General features: G+C 50.7%; 2 protein-coding genes across 4 annotated transcripts; one reads left to right on the plus strand and one right to left on the minus strand.

Annotated features, from left to right (window-relative positions):
• The first annotated feature begins 381 nt into the window (after positions 1–381).
• LOC150011933 (transmembrane protein 198-like) lies at positions 382–4,125 on the plus strand. Of its 2 annotated transcripts, XM_090273345.1 has the most exons (5): positions 557–619; positions 1,794–2,054; positions 2,629–3,210; positions 3,648–3,808; positions 3,928–4,125. In XM_090273345.1, the coding sequence occupies exons 2-5, from the start codon at positions 1,880–1,882 to the stop codon at positions 4,063–4,065; spliced, it is 1,056 nt and encodes a 351-aa protein (XP_090129471.1). In that variant the 5' UTR covers positions 557–619; positions 1,794–1,879; the 3' UTR covers positions 4,066–4,125. The 2 variants fall into 2 exon arrangements, with proteins under 2 accessions (XP_090129470.1, XP_090129471.1); XM_090273344.1 differs by lacking the exon at positions 1,794–2,054 and having other exon boundaries at positions 382–619.
• Positions 4,126–5,357: 1,232 nt separating this feature from the next.
• On the minus strand, positions 5,358–10,808 carry MMP19 (matrix metallopeptidase 19). 2 transcript variants are annotated; one of them, XM_090273343.1, is made up of 9 exons: positions 10,610–10,808; positions 10,235–10,320; positions 9,203–9,333; positions 8,766–8,981; positions 8,087–8,332; positions 7,563–7,664; positions 6,633–6,797; positions 6,347–6,474; positions 5,358–6,169 (listed from the first exon to the last, which is right to left on the minus strand). In XM_090273343.1, exons 1-9 carry the CDS (start codon positions 10,697–10,699, stop codon positions 5,876–5,878), a joined length of 1,458 nt encoding a protein of 485 aa, XP_090129469.1. In that variant the 5' UTR covers positions 10,700–10,808; the 3' UTR covers positions 5,358–5,875. The 2 variants fall into 2 exon arrangements, with proteins under 2 accessions (XP_090129469.1, XP_090129468.1); XM_090273342.1 differs by having other exon boundaries at positions 7,539–7,664.
• Between the last annotated feature and the right edge of the window lie 1,165 nt (positions 10,809–11,973).

Genomic DNA, 11,973 nt, shown 5'->3' on the forward strand with positions numbered 1-11,973 from the left:
TGTTAGTCCCCCTTCCAGACTGTCTTAGTCCGCAAGTTTATCCACCCATGCACCTCGTCGGCGCCCCCAGAGCGGCAAGACCCCGTTCCCCGAATCCCCAATTCCGACCACCAGACTCTCCAGAAGACAATACTCCAATTCTCTGGGAAGTGGAAGAAACCAACCCGGAGCTAGAGGGGCGCTGAGACCCCAGTTGGGGAGTTGAGAGCTTCCAATTGTCGAGTTATCGCCTAGTATTCAGAGATCTTTATCTAAACCTCTTAACTAACCCAAAACCCTTCCCTGCTATGGTTGGGGGGGGGTTTCTGGTCCGAGCCTCTAGCAGTAGGCAAACTGGGTCCCCCACACACAAGGAAAAGAGTTGGAGGGGCCCGCTCCGTGATGTCACCCACCCCCACCCCCGTCCCCTTCCTCCACCCCCACCCCCCCAAGCTGGTTGCATTTAGCTCACGGGGCTTGGGCTACGACTTGCAAGAGTTTAGGGGGAAACGAACTGAGTGGCCCTCGGGGTGCCCTCGCCTGACAGCCGCCCGGACACCTAGGATCTCCGGGCAGGGATGCTGCTGGGGGTCTAGGGAAGTACTTCTACCCCCTTCCTCTCCTCAACCCTGGCAGGGTGGTGAGTAGTTAACACCTCCTTCCTAACCTCTCCTTATATAGGGTCCCTAGGCTTCCAAGAGGATTGAGAAGAGGAGCCCCAGGGATTCCCCAAGCCAATCCTTCAAGGACCTTGATATCCAAAAGAAGATAGCTGAAGGAATGTACCTGCATCCACCCTACCCCACTCCCAAAGTGCCCCCAGTGCCAGCCTCTCCTTGGTGTTCTCTCAGAAGCTGAATTCTAACCCCACTGGCAGCACTGACAACCCTGGGGAAAGGGAGGGGTAGGAAAGTCCCAGTGTCCTGAGGGGAAGAGTAAGAGGCTAACCAGTATGTGAGATATCTGTGGGCAAGGTGCCTGCTTATTCCATGAGGGGTCATTGGAGTTGGATTGTGGCTGGATGCCCTTTTCCCGGAACATTCCATCTCCTCAAGAAACAGAGGCTTCAAAACCCTAACAAATGTGGACTACTGTCTCTACTTAATTCCTTGTCCCAAACTCTTTTGGTGCTTGTTGTTTTTTTTTTTTTTTTTACCTCTTCCCTGGGGTTGAAGCAGCTGTCGGGAGACCCCATGATGACTCATTCTCTCCTCTTTCTCCACCCTTTATTAACCTCACCCTTTCTAGTCCAGTGGGGTAATATTGAGTCGCAGCTGCAGATGTGGGCAAGCTTACTTTTCAGATAGAGCATGCTGACTGACATTTAGCCCTCAGTCCCACGAATGCTCCTGGACACCTCCCTCCACAGACCTTAGGACTTCCTCCCACCCCACCCTGGAAAGCTAAGGGACAAAGGTTCATTACTTCTTAAGATTTTCATTTAAGTTTTATTTAGTTTACTTGTTGCAGAGAGTAGTAAAGAGACAGCCAGCTCCCCTCAATCCCAGCAGGGCCATGCTCCCTCCTGAAATTGGCCTTTCTTTAAAAGGAATTGAGATACAAGGGTCACAGGTTCGATTCCCAGTCAGGGCACATGCCTAGGTTGCAGGTCAGGTTCCCGGTTAGGGGCACGCAAAAGGCAACCACACATTGATGTATCTCTCCCTCTTTCTCCCTCCCTTCCCCTCTCTCTAAAAATAAATAAATAAAATCTTTTTTAAAAAGACTTAAGGATTAAAAAAAAGAAAGAAATTGAGGTACAAAGTCCTCAAGATTCATGGGCACCTGAGTTCCTGCCCCCTACCCCCTTGCAGGTTTCCCAACCCCCTCGAGACATTCATGGATGGATGAGAGGAGCTGACACTGACCTCCCTCTTTGTGATCACCTTTTCTTTCCACCATGGAGGAAGCTTTGCTGCCCCTGGCCATGACCTCTGACCCCAGGCCCTTTAATCAACAACTCCCAGAGCCACCAGACCCAAGATGTATCTTGGAACCCCAGGACAATCCTGAACTGGCACCCGCCCTGGTGTGTGCTCTCTGCTGCTGCTTTGGAATCATCTACTGCTGCTTCGGTGAGGGCAGAGCTAGGGTTCTGAGGGGCAACTGCCCAAGGCTGTCGCCCTCAAGGATGATTTTACTTTCTCCTTTGCTTCTGGGCTACCTCTACTCTTCTATCGGGATGCCTACCTTCAGTATGGCCCATGCTGCTCTTGCCAGCTCTTCCTGTTTATTCCCCCACCCATGCCCTCCAGCTCTGACCCCTGGCACTCTCACTTGCCTTCCCCTTGCCTTCCACCTCAAAACTCCATTCCCAAATTATCCTCCATGATTAAGGCTTCTTCACCCTTCCCCAGTAACCTGAATCAGCCTATGCCAATTTCTTCTCATCTACCATCCCTGAAAGGACTAGGCTTTCTTCCTATACTTACTCTTCTCAATGCATCCATCTTACCTTCTGGTTTCTCCCTCCCATCCCCTCACAGTCTCTGCCCTCTCTAAGGTTATCCCTTTCTGCCTCTTGCCTTGAGGTCCCTGGGTGTGCCACTGCAGTTATCTGGTTCTCTGCTTATCATCAGAGCCATTCCTGTGGATCCCCCCCGCCCCCCGCCCCTTCTGCTTCTCAGTGCCTCCTGCCTCCCTTCCCAGGTTACCGCTGCTTCAAGGCAGTGATGTTTCTCTCCGGCCTGCTATCAGGAGCTCTAGTGATCTTCCTGCTATGCCACAAGGAGCGAGTGCTAGAGACACAACTAAGCCTGGAGGTGAGCGCAGGCATTGCGCTGGGCATCGGACTCCTCTGTGGCCTGGTCACCATGCTGGTTCGCAGTGTTGGGCTCTTCCTGACTGGTCTCCTGCTAGGCCTGACCCTGGGCGCCGGGACCCTGCTGGGCACTGAGCCCATCTACCAACCACCTTCAGCCTGGGTGCCGGCTGGGGGGCTGGTGGGGCTGGCACTGCTGGGAGCCCTGCTCACGCTTCGGTGGCCACGTCCATTCACAGTTCTGGGCACAGCCCTGCTGGGTGCTGCGGTGCTGGTGGCCTGTGCTGACTACTTCCTGGAAGGGTTGGCATTGGGCAGTCGGCTGGGACAACGCTTGCAGGCACTTCCAGCCTTGCCTCCTCTCTGCTGGTATAGCTGGGTCTTGCTGGGGACCTGGCCAGCCCTGGGAGCCCTTGGGGCCCTGGCCCAATGGAAACTCATGGATGAGGAACATGGAAGCCATGCCAATGGTAAGTTAGTACTATGATACAGCAGCAAATCTGTACCTTCTCATGTCCCCAGGTCCCAGACTTGAGGAGGGGAAGGGGGAAAATACCCTTGAGAAGAGGGTGGAGGTATCTAAGGTGAATGGGGCAGGACTTTGAAAGGAAGTTAGAGCTGGAGGAGCCAACAGTCTGGGTAAGAATGAGAAGAAAAATTGTCATGGGGAGTGGGGAAGAGTTATTGGAGACTGTTATGGAAGAAAAGAGAGAACTCAGGAAAGTCCAGGAGAAGAGAGTAGGAAGACTCAAAAGAAGGGTTTCTTTTAGGAGAACTGGGGGGAGATGAGGTTTGATAGAGCTGAAACAAGGAGATCAAATGGATTTCTCTTAAAGTGTGAGTGTGTTTGGGGGTGGGATTTGGGGTCTAAAGTGGCCTCTCTCAGTCTGTATTGCCCCCTCCCAAGCAGTGGTCTTGAGCCACCATCGAAGGCACCTCCAAACCCTTCGGATCCGTCAGCCAGAGGCCAAGTGGCACCGGACCTCCCCTGGGATGGGGCTCTGTGAGGGCAGCTGCCGGCGCCAGCCCCCTCCCAACGCCCGGAGCCCTGCTGACAGTCTGGCTCCAGTGAGTTGCGGGGAGGGAGCACTCTGAGGGAAGGGGCAGAGGGCACATGGGGATGGTTGGGGCAGGGAGGGACTGACCCAGACCCTTCCTTCTGTCCTTTCTGCCCTGTATTCCTCCAGAGTTATCTCCAGAGTCTTCGAGAGCATCAGCTGGCACCAGGCAGCCAGGCCACAGCACCCCACACCATCTTGGACCTGGATTCTGACTGTGGTTCCACTGCACCCCTCACCACACCTTCAGGTTGCACCCAGACCTGAGCCTAAACCTCCACTCATACCTCTACACCCCTAGCAAGTGCCTGGGAACACTGGGTGGGCAGGGCCTGCGCCCACAGGACCCACACACGAACTTCCCCAGCTCTTAGACTTGGGGATGGAATCTGTGCTCCAAGCTAGACCATCCCTGTAGGGATAGGTTTCAGAGACACAGAGGAATCTTAGGGAGGGGAGAGGAATGGAAGTATGAGTAGCTACCTCTGTCCAATAATAGAGGTGCCCTGGTCCCTAAAGTAACTAACTCCCTAATTCCCTCCAAATCAAGGGGAGCCTTACCCAGATAGCCTTTTATATACCCTCAGCAGTATGCCACACAAGGTAAAATAAGGAGTTTTATTTTTGTAGGAGCTATGGAAAATCAGTAAGCCTACTAAAGCACTTGACAGCTTTTTGAATGGGAGAAGAGCACAAAGGAGCTCCAGAATCTCCCAATCCTCATGGCCCTCATTAGGGGATAGTTGGGTTCCTGATTAGCCTTTCCCCCTGGGCCCCATAGGCTCAAGCCGCCTTCTACCTCTGTCAGGGGTATTGTCCTCGATGGTGCTTCCCTTTCTCTCCTTCTTGACATGGGAAATACCATGGGGCAGTGCCTGGCTCAGTCCCCGTCTCCCCCCAAAACTGGCTTCTTGCTCCAAGGAGGGAGCATTGGCCCACATGCCAGAGTGTTGCCCTTTTGGCCAAAGGAGCCTGGTCTTCGGGCTGCATGGGAGACAAGTGCCTTCCCTGCCTCTCATTGTAGGTGATGCTAATCTTCCTTAACCAGAACTTTGTCCCAGCCACTAACCCACTCTAACTCTCCCTACTGTGATTCTCCTGTCCAAAGTCAGCTCCCAGGTTCCCTAGACAGCATGAAAGGAGGTATGTCCCTCTCCTGGGCAGCAAAGCTATGATGGGAGGGAGGAAGAACATGGGAGCACATGAATAAAGTGGCATTGAACACTGAATCAGAGAGTCTGGCCTCTACTGTTCCTGCTGTTTTCTTTATTTGCACCCCAAAACAAAGAGTTATCTGTACTGACAAGTCCTCTGTCCACTAAAGATTTGGTAAGGGTTCCCTTAGCAGACTGGGCGACTGTGGGAGCTACACACAAACAGCCAGAGGAAGAGTTGTTCAATCCTCTCTAATGAACATGGAGTTAGCCTTTATTAAGCACAAATGTGCCAGACACTGTCAGGCACTTCACATATAGTATTTCATTTAATGCAACAACCCTGCTGGGTTGGTATTAACCTTATTTTGCAAATGGGAACTCTGAGGCTCAGTGAGGTTAATTTGCTCAAGTCATAAAAAAGCAAATGTGATTCTCAAGGATTGCAAAACCCTTGCTCATTTTACTGGCCATGCTGTTTCCTTGCACTTTATCTAGGAAGAACAGGACCCAGGCATTCAGCTTCCCAGCTGTTGCCTTTTGTCAGGCCTGATTGACAACTTCTCTTTAGCGCTGTGTTTCAGAGAGTAGATAACACTTTTGCAAGTGCTGTCTAGGGCAGGAAGAAATGGATAGAGCTGGGGGCTGACCCAGAGCACAGGGGAATGGTGGTTAGGGCTGGGACATTTAGAAATCTGAGGTCTATGGCCCCTGCTCCAGCATGGGCCTGCAGTCTGGTGAGTAGACATTTGGTTCATGTCTTAGGCCTCTGGAAGGGTGACATTACCAAGGAATGAAAGGGTGATGGAGCCTGTGGCTGAGGGGGTCATATCCAAGATTGTGTCTCTGGGTGAGTGATCAGTGTTCAAGGTGGTAACTAGGGATGAGGAAGTGATATCCTAGGTTGTTCCTGTGACTAAGGGTCAGAGCCTATGGCTGAGAGAGAGAGGTGTCTCCACCTGAGGGGTTGTGTCTGACATCCGGGGATGACAGTGCATCCAGTTATGAGCAACATCTCTGGGATAGCCTTTCACTACTTGAAGCTGCTTGTTGAGGTGCCAGTACTGTTTGCCCTTGAAGAAGTAGACGTGGCCATCCTGCCTACTCATAGCAGCTGAGGGCTGGTTTGGAGCTCCTGTAAACAATCCCTTGATTGGCTTGGGGTAGTGGCTGAAGTCAGTTGGGGCCAGCTCGTCCCACTGCCAGTACTTGGAGCCCTAGGTGCAAGATGGGTAAGGAGAAGAAGACAATGAGGTGAGGGCTTTGGGACCCCAGACATCTACCCTCAGCCCACTGCAGTTGCAAATCTCCCTTCAGGAGTGATAGCTTCTCCATGTGGGGCAGCCCAACAGTCCTAAGAAGGGATTTGCCCTTGCTTTGAAGTACATATATACCTTGAAGAGGAACACTTTTTGGTTGACTGGCCAATAGAGAGCTGCATCCAGGTTGGGCTCTACCCTACTCAGCTTCCTGGGGAAGCCGGGAGACATCTTGAAATTAATGTAGCGCCACATCTTGTCTCCTGAGAACATGTATGAACAAGTCACCTCTCTCCTCAGATAATAGTTTTTTTGATTCTTCCATTGCACCCTCTCAGAAACTTCTCATCTTTCCTTCCCCTTCATGGCTTCTTTATTGGCAGGCCCTCCTCAGGTAAGACACATAAACTAGTCCCTTTACCCTTAAAGAAGTAAATCCATTGTGTTCGAGGAGAGTAGACGGCAGCATCCAGGTTCCCTGGGAGCCCCTCCCAAAGAGCAGACACTTGAAACAAGGGACCCAGCCCTGAACCTGTCACCGTCCACACGTAGCTCCCCTTGAAGGCATAGATCTTTCCGTGGGGACCTGAGAACAAAAGTGTGTCAACAAATTAAAAAGACAGAGGTCAGCCCTGGCTGGTGTAGCTCAGTGGATTGAGCGCTGGCCTATGAACCAAAGGTCGCCAGTTCTACTCCCAATCAGGGCACATGCCTGGGTTGCGGGCCAGGTCCCCAGTTAGGGGTGTGCAAGGGGCAACCACACATTGATGTTTCTCGCCCTCTCTTTCTTCTTCCCTTCTCCTCTCTCTGAAAATAAATAAATAAAATCTTTTTAAAATTAAAGTAAGAGATAAATAAAAAAATTAAAAGACAAGGACCCACAGTTCAGCCTCTCCTTTTTTCTTCAGAGCAACTGAGTTCTGGTCCACTCAACAAAACAAAAGCCCTGCAAGGTAGCTGCTCCCACTTTGGGGACCTCACTTACTACTCCAAGTGACTTTCAAGTTGTTCCTCCATACAGGTATAATACTGTCTCTAATAGACATTCTAGTTAATACAGTGTTTTCCATCTTATTCTATTTCCAGATGTGTTTGGGTGCCCTTATAGGGTAGCAGCCAAGGTAAATGCCTGCCTAGCCCATCTTTAATTTTGCTCTGAACCCTCCCTCCCCATACCAGATGCCTCCTTCTGTGACCATTACCTCCTTCCTAGTGTCTAACCTCCATTGCTCATGCTGTGGTCCCATGTCATTTCCATTTATCCAGGTCTCGAGGTCAGCAGGCAGCCCCTACTACTTGCTTATAGCCTGCAAGGGAAGGGCCTCACCCAACATGATGGCATCCAGCTCACCACTGCAGGGGTCTGGCATGGGACTAGGTTCTGTGGGCATGTGTGGTACAGTGAAGAGCTCCGTCTCTTCTTCCTCACCCCCTGTCTCAGCGCTCTTCTTGCCTGCAAAGTAATGTAATGCTGCTCAAAGAGAGAACTCGAAACTCCTGACCTCCTCACTCTTCTGTAAGTTTGACTCAGACGCCCCATAGAGATGGAGAAAGGGAATCCTAGAGTTTCCCTTGGGGGCAGGCAAGATCATATTGATGTTAGCAGGAGACATGTTTTAGTTTAGGAGGAAGGAGCTTTGCTGGAATCTTCATTCTTAATCCCCAAGAATGGGTCTGAGGGGAGAGAGGCCCCAAAGGAAGATTAGACATGGAAGTGTCAGAAAAACAGTTCCTGAAAATAGGAGTGTGAATAACTGGGCAGTAAGAAGAGAAATAAGCCAAACCATTTCCCTCCATGGAGATTAGATCGGCCTCTTTAAGCCTGAAGACAAGCTGGTCAGACTGAGCCTCATGATCACTAGGGGAAAGGACTACCATAGAGAGCTTGTATCCCCGCCACGTCATCTGGATGCAGCTTGAAGTGGGGCCGGTATCCAGAGTAGAAAGGGGCCATGAGGGCTTGGGTATATCGTGAGTGCCCAAGCCCCAGGGCATGGCCCAATTCATGGGCTGCAATGATGCGAAGGTTCACCCCCTTGTAGGTACTCTCAGTCCAGAGCTCATCTTTATCAAAGTGCACGCTGCCCAGCTCCGGGATGTCGGCATGGGCCAGGACCTTCCCTGCACAAAGGCAAAGGTGAACAGGAAAGAGGTCAGAGTTCCTAGGCTAGAGCTTCCCTGCCTGTTATAAACCCCAATTACTCTCTTCCCATAAAATCCCCCCATCTATGGTCACAGTCTCTTGGATGCCTCTCTCTTTCCTTTCAGATTTCCCTGTCATCACCCAGTTCTTACAGGGATGCCCACATTCTTTCACTGTACCTCCTAACCACTCTTTCCTCTTGGGCCCAGTCCTCTCTGGGGTGTGCCTTGAGCAGGGTCCCACAGAGGTGATCAGCTGCTCCCCAAGGCAATGTTAGAAGGTGGCTAGAGAGTGTAGGGTGCCGTTGGGCATGAGGGTCAGCTTAAACATTAAAGTTCCAGAGTCTCTGGCTCAAGGGGACAGAGATAATCTCAGTGGTCTGTTTGGTGAGAGCCAAGAGTTGGTACCTACCAGGCCCATCAAAGGCACTGGAGCAATACAGACTTTGACGGCCATGGAAGGAGAGGCGGATGTCAGCCCAGCCAGCCTTTACCTCCCGGAAGGTAAGGGGGGCCACATCGCTCCAGTACCGAAAGGCTTGAAGCAGAGCTGCCCGGGCGGTGTGGGGTTGTGGGGTGGAAGGCAGGTTCAAGATGCGAAAGGTCAAGTGCTTCTTTCTCCAGCGGCCTGGTTATTGGACCAGAAAATAGATTAGAAACACAGAACCTTCTGCCAACCCCAGGGAGCTCCCCTGAGTTTGTGCATTCACTCAGCAAAGCTATGTAACAATCTCTCCAGGCAAGTGATGATCAGGGAATCATCAGGTGGCCATCCATTCAACATTGAGCTAGTCTAGGCTGTTCATGTCACTCCTGCCAATCCCTCCATTTCCCAGGTTCAGGCCTCACCCAGCAGTAGGTATTTAAGGGTCTTCTGGTTGAAGGGGTCCTGCAGACCACAACGGGGCTGCCTCATGCGGGCCCTTGTGGCATCATCCAGCTGGCCTGAGACTGGAAGCTCAGATGCTTCCTGAAAAACTCTGAAAAGAGGAGGAAGGATAGGTCCAGCAATCTGGAATGACTGGGAACTGGGGGGAGTTCTTTGGCCCCCTGCTGCCCGAAGTGATAGCTGAGAGGGCACAGAATCTCTGAAACTGGTATGGTTACTCCCATACCCAGGCCTCATAATTGTGACTTTCTCTTCCATTCTGGAGATACAGCAACATTCCAACTTTAGCTCCCCATCTCCAGTTTGTTATCTGGATAAGGATTCCCTCAAGTGTAGCTCTCGCCGCCCGCCCCCACCCCACCACTGCAATCTAAGTTGCTCTGGGGACATGTCCTGATCTCCTACTCTGGACTTTCCCACCACTGCTCCCACCTGAGGGCCTATTTTCCCTCAGCCTTCTCCCCTCCTTGCTGGATACCCCTCCCAGCCCAGTCTGCTCTGGAGCAATTTCATTCATCAGGCACTGCAGGCACTGTGGCTTTTCAAGAGACTGTGAACATATGTGAGAGCAAAAAGAAAAATGATCCATTAAAGACAAAATATAAAAAGAAAATCTCAAAACAAATAAATAAATGATGAATTAAATGTCTACAAAAGGCAACATTATGTCAACAACTCAACTCCAACTCAACTCAACTCATAGTTTTACATATAAATTATATTTAATGTAGGATGTGACTCATTGTTAGTATTTGAATATATGTGGAGTCTCCAAAGGAGTACTTAAAGCCTCAGAAAATCCAATTACTGCTCCTCAACTTTGAATTCCCATCCCACCCCATGCCCATCAACCTAATAGTGATAACCACTCACTCCCTAGATCCCAACATGGATTTGGTCAGGCAGAGGTGGGCCTGGGGAGAGAAAGGGATGAAAAGAGGGAAAGACTTTGCAATCTCAACCCTGAAGGCATACACCTTATGACCTCTCACCTCAGAGCCTTCGTGATGTCTTCTAGCCTGAAGTCATCAGGTCCTTCTAGAGGCCTCTGTAGGTACCCATATTGCAAAAGGTAATCCTATGATAGAAGTGGGGGCTAGTCTCAGGGTAAAGCCTCTAAGTGACCTAACAGGCCCGTGAGGATAGGAGGGGACTGACACAGAAGGATTAAAGGAGAGGCACCTCAAGAAAGGGGCTCAGGTGGAATAAGTGGAAGGAGTGGGAGATGGGCAGGGATAGATCACTGGAGTGGAGGATGGAAGGGAAAGGTGGGCAGGCTGCAGGTCAGGAGGGAGGCTCAGATGAGACTGTGGAATAGTACCCCAATCCCTCTCCTAGCCTGGGTCCCTCTTACCCAGGGGACTCACCACTGCTGCCTCCTTTTCTGCAAGCCCCAGGGCCTGGCCTGTGACTGTCACAGGAAGTAGGAAGCCCAGCCACAGCAGCTGAAAGTTCATGGTCCCACCAAGCAAGAGTTCCAGAAGCCCTCGGTGGCCTCTGCCCTGAGATTTCTGGGAGCCTGGGGGAGCAGGGTTTGGTGTGGTGGTGGGGCTCTTACCTCTAGTACTTTTCACTTTCCAGTCTCTGGTCCTCTTTATAAAATGTCAGGGGAGGGGAGTGGCAGTGAGAGGTGACTCAGCCCAGAGATATGTTGTAATTCGCCATTATTAACCCCTGACCTGCCAGAGTGCAGAGTCAAAAAGATGCCCAACCCATGCCCCAGAATCTTCTGCTGGAGATTAGTTAAGATGTTTCATGCTGTCCTGGGGGTTCGCATCCTAGAAGGATGAGAGGCAAAATCTCTGTAGAGACTAGGAATAGGGACCGTGGCCAACCCCTGGAGCTAGACATTCATGTGCCCCAAGGGACCCTAAGGCAGCAAACTCCTCATCTTCAACTTCCATGTCTCCCTGTCTACTCGAAATAGGGAAATAAAATAAAATAAAAGCTAGGCGGTAGAAAGCAGCTTAGGTGCTTGAGTTTCAGGTGAAGGAATCAAGGTTGAGGTCTTAGATTTTTTGTACCCAAGACTAAATTGGGTATTAAAGCCCACTTGTGTCTGCTTTAATAAAAAGTCATGATTTCAAGAATTTAATGAACCTGGTATGGGGGCAGAGGTTAACAAGGGGCAAAAAGAAGTAAATGGCAGGAGCGTGTTTACAGGGAGTTTACAGATAAGGTCAGGCCAATCCAAGTGTCTGCAATGAGTGGAACCAGGATGCCAGGCAGGAGGTGCCATCCTAAGGGTCATGGGGCTGTGGAAAGGTTCACTGAGAAGGCCGACTTTGGAGGCTGCCTACAAGGTAGATGGTGTGAAAGGGTACTAAGGGACAGGGGCAGTGCCAGTCTCGAGTAAAGTGCAGAGCTGAGAAAAGCAAGCTGTGCTCGGTAAGTGCTGAGGGTCTGTACTACTTCATTCACCACTGAGTCCCTAGTGCCCATCCCAGGCTAGCTCAATGCTTCAGCTGCTGCTTAATAAATCTTTGTCAAATGAATGACCAGTGTAGGAACCAGAGTTTAGAGGGTCCTGAATGCTATATAAGGAAGAAGAGAAAAAATTAAATTTTATAAACCTACTTTGTGTTAGTTGATTTATATTATTTCATTTAATTCTCACATCCCTCCTAGAAGGGAAGAATTATTCCAGGCTTTTTTTCTAAGAGGAAATGGAGATCGAAAGAGGGAAACTTGACCAAGGACCTGGAGCTCCTAATTAGTCTGGCCTGTATTC

Source organism: Furipterus horrens, unplaced genomic scaffold, assembly GCF_987537825.1.
Source record: "Furipterus horrens unplaced genomic scaffold, mFurHor1.1.pri manual_scaffold_4, whole genome shotgun sequence".
Lineage (NCBI taxonomy): Eukaryota > Metazoa > Chordata > Mammalia > Chiroptera > Furipteridae > Furipterus > Furipterus horrens.

Bases quoted from the DNA above. Each gene is read 5' to 3' on its own strand.
- LOC150011933 (XM_090273344.1), top strand. From the start codon at position 382: ATGTCACCCACCCCCACCCCCGTCCCCTTCCTCCACCCCCACCCCCCC. The intron at 3,211-3,647 runs GTAAGTTAGTAC...CCCCCTCCCAAG, and splicing joins ACATGGAAGCCATGCCAATG to CAGTGGTCTTGAGCCACCAT. The intron at 3,809-3,927 runs GTGAGTTGCGGG...GTATTCCTCCAG, and splicing joins CTGCTGACAGTCTGGCTCCA to AGTTATCTCCAGAGTCTTCG.
- MMP19 (XM_090273342.1), bottom strand. From the start codon at position 10,699: ATGAACTTTCAGCTGCTGTGGCTGGGCTTCCTACTTCCTGTGACAGTC. The intron at 10,321-10,609 runs GTGAGTCCCCTG...CTTCTATCATAG, and splicing joins CAGAAAAGGAGGCAGCAGTG to GATTACCTTTTGCAATATGG. The intron at 9,334-10,234 runs GTGAGAGGTCAT...TCCTCTTTTCAG, and splicing joins GACATCACGAAGGCTCTGAG to AGTTTTTCAGGAAGCATCTG.